The 3,192-nt window shown below is 46.8% G+C and overlaps 1 protein-coding gene across 1 annotated transcript in view; it reads left to right on the top strand.

Annotated features, from left to right (window-relative positions):
* LOC109481667 (WAG22 antigen-like) overlaps positions 1-3,192 on the top strand; it is a 9,743-nt gene that overhangs the window by 5,502 nt on the left and 1,049 nt on the right. The window contains 4 exon segments of the mRNA XM_019784243.1: positions 1,125-1,232; positions 1,831-2,079; positions 2,689-2,862; positions 3,055-3,144. Coding sequence (XP_019639802.1) covers positions 1,125-1,232; positions 1,831-2,079; positions 2,689-2,862; positions 3,055-3,144 — 621 coding nt within the window.

The following is a 3,192-nucleotide window of genomic DNA, read 5'->3' as shown; positions in this document are numbered from 1 at the left end:
CCTAGGTAGGGTTAAGGTTCCCGGTGCTAGAGTTTCAAACTCTACAGTCTAGTCTTACGAAGCTTGAACTTACAGTACAAAACTTGTGCGTTACGGCAAAAGGCAGTTTGCACAAACGAAATAATTGGCCTGCTGCCTGTCGTGTGTTTTGACCAGGTGGTCTTGTGGTTAATGTACAATTCCTGGCACCAACCAATGTTTTACCCCCAGGAAAGGCGCTTTAGACATATTAGAGTCTCCCTTGACTCGGGTGAAAATGAGCTTCGGTTAGAGATGTGAAGCCTGAGTTCCACACCACCACACATTGAAAAGGGCACGGGTCCTTCACGGTGCTACCTTAACAAAACTTTACAGTACGGTCAGACCGTCTTACAAAGCTTCAACTTACAGTACAAAACTTGTGCGCCACGCCTGGAGGCACAAACACGATTGGTCTGCTGGCCGTCGCGCGTTTTTCCGGCGACGTTTGGCGCTCAGACTGACGAGGCGGTAACTGCGCGGGGGAGGCTCGTGATTTGTCTCATACTCAGACATACAAACATCGGTTTTGTATTTATACATTTTTAACCTTTGGAAATCAGACAAACAACACAGACGTTAGGCGAGGGAGATGTCAGCAGAAAACTTTATGATTAGTCTGGTTCTCGACAAAACTAACAGTACTTTTTCAGACATAACTTAAGTTTTTAATTTCTAGCTGACGTTGAAACGGTGAAACTCATCGGATGTTTGGCCAATCATTTCACTTAGGAATATTGACACTTGACTTTACGTTTTTCTACTTATGGCTAAAAAAGCAAACAAGAAAAAGAGAATACCAGCGGAGTTGGGCAGCAATAGTCCCATGCGGTTATATACAGACAAACTGAACCCTCCGTGACCGGCCATCTCACCTGGCCAACTACATTCTTTTTAGGTAGATTTCTACTGTTTATTCAGCATGCAAATGAGTCTGGTGGAGACTAAAAGCCTCCTTGCGTAGGGGTAAAATGTTTTAGAGCTACTATCGTCTAATAAGCCGGATTTATTCGATCGTCTGTTAATGACGTCATCATCAAGTTGACTACAGATGTGTTCCCATGGTAACGCGTGACGTTGTCTTCCCCCATATATGGTCATGCCAGCCCTGGAAAAAGACTTCCGGACAATTTCGATCACCCTGGGTCTGATGTACCTGGTCAGCCTGGCCCTGGTCATCTACATCACAGGTGAGTCATCTACATCACAGGTGAGTCAACCTGGCCCTGGTCATCTACATCACAGGTGAGTCATCTACATCACAGGTGAGTCAACCTGGCCCTGGTCATCTACATCACAGGTGAGTCAACCTGGCCCTGGTCATCTACATCACAGGTGAATCAACCTGGCCCTGGTCATCTACATCACAGGTGAGTCATCTACATCACAGGTGAGTCATCTACATCACAGATGATTCATCTACATCACAGGTGCGGCTTTTCAAGGTTTTCGCTGCCTGTTGCATCAGAAGTTTGCCGGTTACAAAATGAGCCTGATGATGTGTAGGTTTTAATGTCCTGTTATTGTAATATGTTGCATTTTTGTAAAAGGGCGTTATTCGGAAAATTTCAGGCCCGCAGGTTCCAATTCCTTTCTTGATAAAACTCTAATTTTGAGTAAAACTGTACTCTGTACAGTTGTTGTTTCTTATTCTCCGCTCTCTTCCCTCGTATTGTGATCTCGTGTTCTTTTCTTCTTTTCTAATGTGCGTTTACTCCTCCCTCTGTGCTCTTCTCTTGTTGCTGTTTACAATTTCGTCGGCTACTTCTGATCAGTGGTGGCTTCTCCTTTTCTTTTCTGACCGAGCAGCAGGCTACCAACCCAGCAGCCAGCCCGCCCGACAGCCGAGCCGGGCAGAGGAAATTCTGACCGTCCCGAAGGAGGTTTTGCCGCTTCTTAAGTTCCTTGCAGGAGAGTTGGGTGGGACCGGGGAGACCTGGCAGCGACCCGGGAAGACCTGGGAGCGACCCGGGGGCGTGTCCGGGGAGACCTGGCAGCTACCAGGGGGCGGGCAGACCAACGCTTCCCGCGACCCGCCAACTACCCCGAACAGCCTGAAGGGTACGTTATAACTAGCCTCTACCAGGCTTCGGGAGGCGGCTGGAAACGGTAGAAATTGGCTAAATAGAGAGATATAGCGAGGGAGTTGATCCGCTAGAGAGTACAGTTTGTCGCACCCGACTGTACTCTAGAGGACCAACTCCCCGGAATGCTATCTCTCTTTTTGGCCAATTTCTACTACTCTTTCCAGCCGCCTCCCGAAGCCTGGTAGAGTCTAAGTACAACTATCAGTCCGAAGACAATGCCTCAAGATACGTTTTCGTATCTTATACAGAACAGTGTCTATCTAGTTCTATGCCTGAATGGGTTATGATGAGGCACGGTTCTGGATAGTGTTCACGTATCCTCGGACGTAGATTTGCCCAAGTCCTGGAAACGTGTAAAATATCCTGAACCGTGCATTATCATAATTATAGATAAAGCTAATCATTGAGGAAAATCAACTTTATACAAAGTATCCATGCGCACTGTGGGCAGTGATCTACCTGTACAGTCAAGAACATCAGTTCTCTATATACTGATAACCTGCTGCCGAATCCTAGTCATGGTTATTACCCTGTCGTCTTATGGTATCTATCTTAATTGATATAAGCATTTTTCACATTTTAGATACTGGATTCGTGACTGCCAGGTTCACCACCCTCGGCGCGACCGGCCGTGCAGGCCCGACCAGCCTGGGTGCCCACTACCGCGGACAGGACCACGAGAAGCTGGTGACCTTACAGGACGGGATCCAGCTCTTCACCGTGCCTGAGACGGGAGACTACAGGATTGAAGTTGCAGGTTAGACTAACATTATTGTTCAAATCTATTGGTATGGATACTAAACTTTTCAAATGCACGAGGAAAAGTGTATTCAACACGGTAGGCAAAAATCTGACGAAACACTGGCGGACAAACAGACACACGGAAAGCAATATCTCTTCCCGGAGGCAATGACATAACTTACCGGCTTCTCATTCTCCACATGTCCAGGTGCCGCAGGAGGCTGGGATTCCGTCAACGATAACAAGGATAACCGGGGCTATGGTGCCATGATGATGGGAACCTTCAAACTACACAAAGGTTGGTTAAACGTTCCCTTATATATATATATATATATATATATATATA

The sequence above is a fragment of the Branchiostoma belcheri genome, unplaced genomic scaffold (genome assembly GCF_001625305.1).
Source record: "Branchiostoma belcheri isolate BF01 breed outbred unplaced genomic scaffold, Haploidv18h27 scaffold57, whole genome shotgun sequence".
Taxonomy (NCBI): domain Eukaryota; kingdom Metazoa; phylum Chordata; class Leptocardii; order Amphioxiformes; family Branchiostomatidae; genus Branchiostoma; species Branchiostoma belcheri.
The sequence above is the reverse complement of the archived record's forward strand: the minus strand, read 5'-3'. Positions and strand labels throughout refer to the sequence as shown.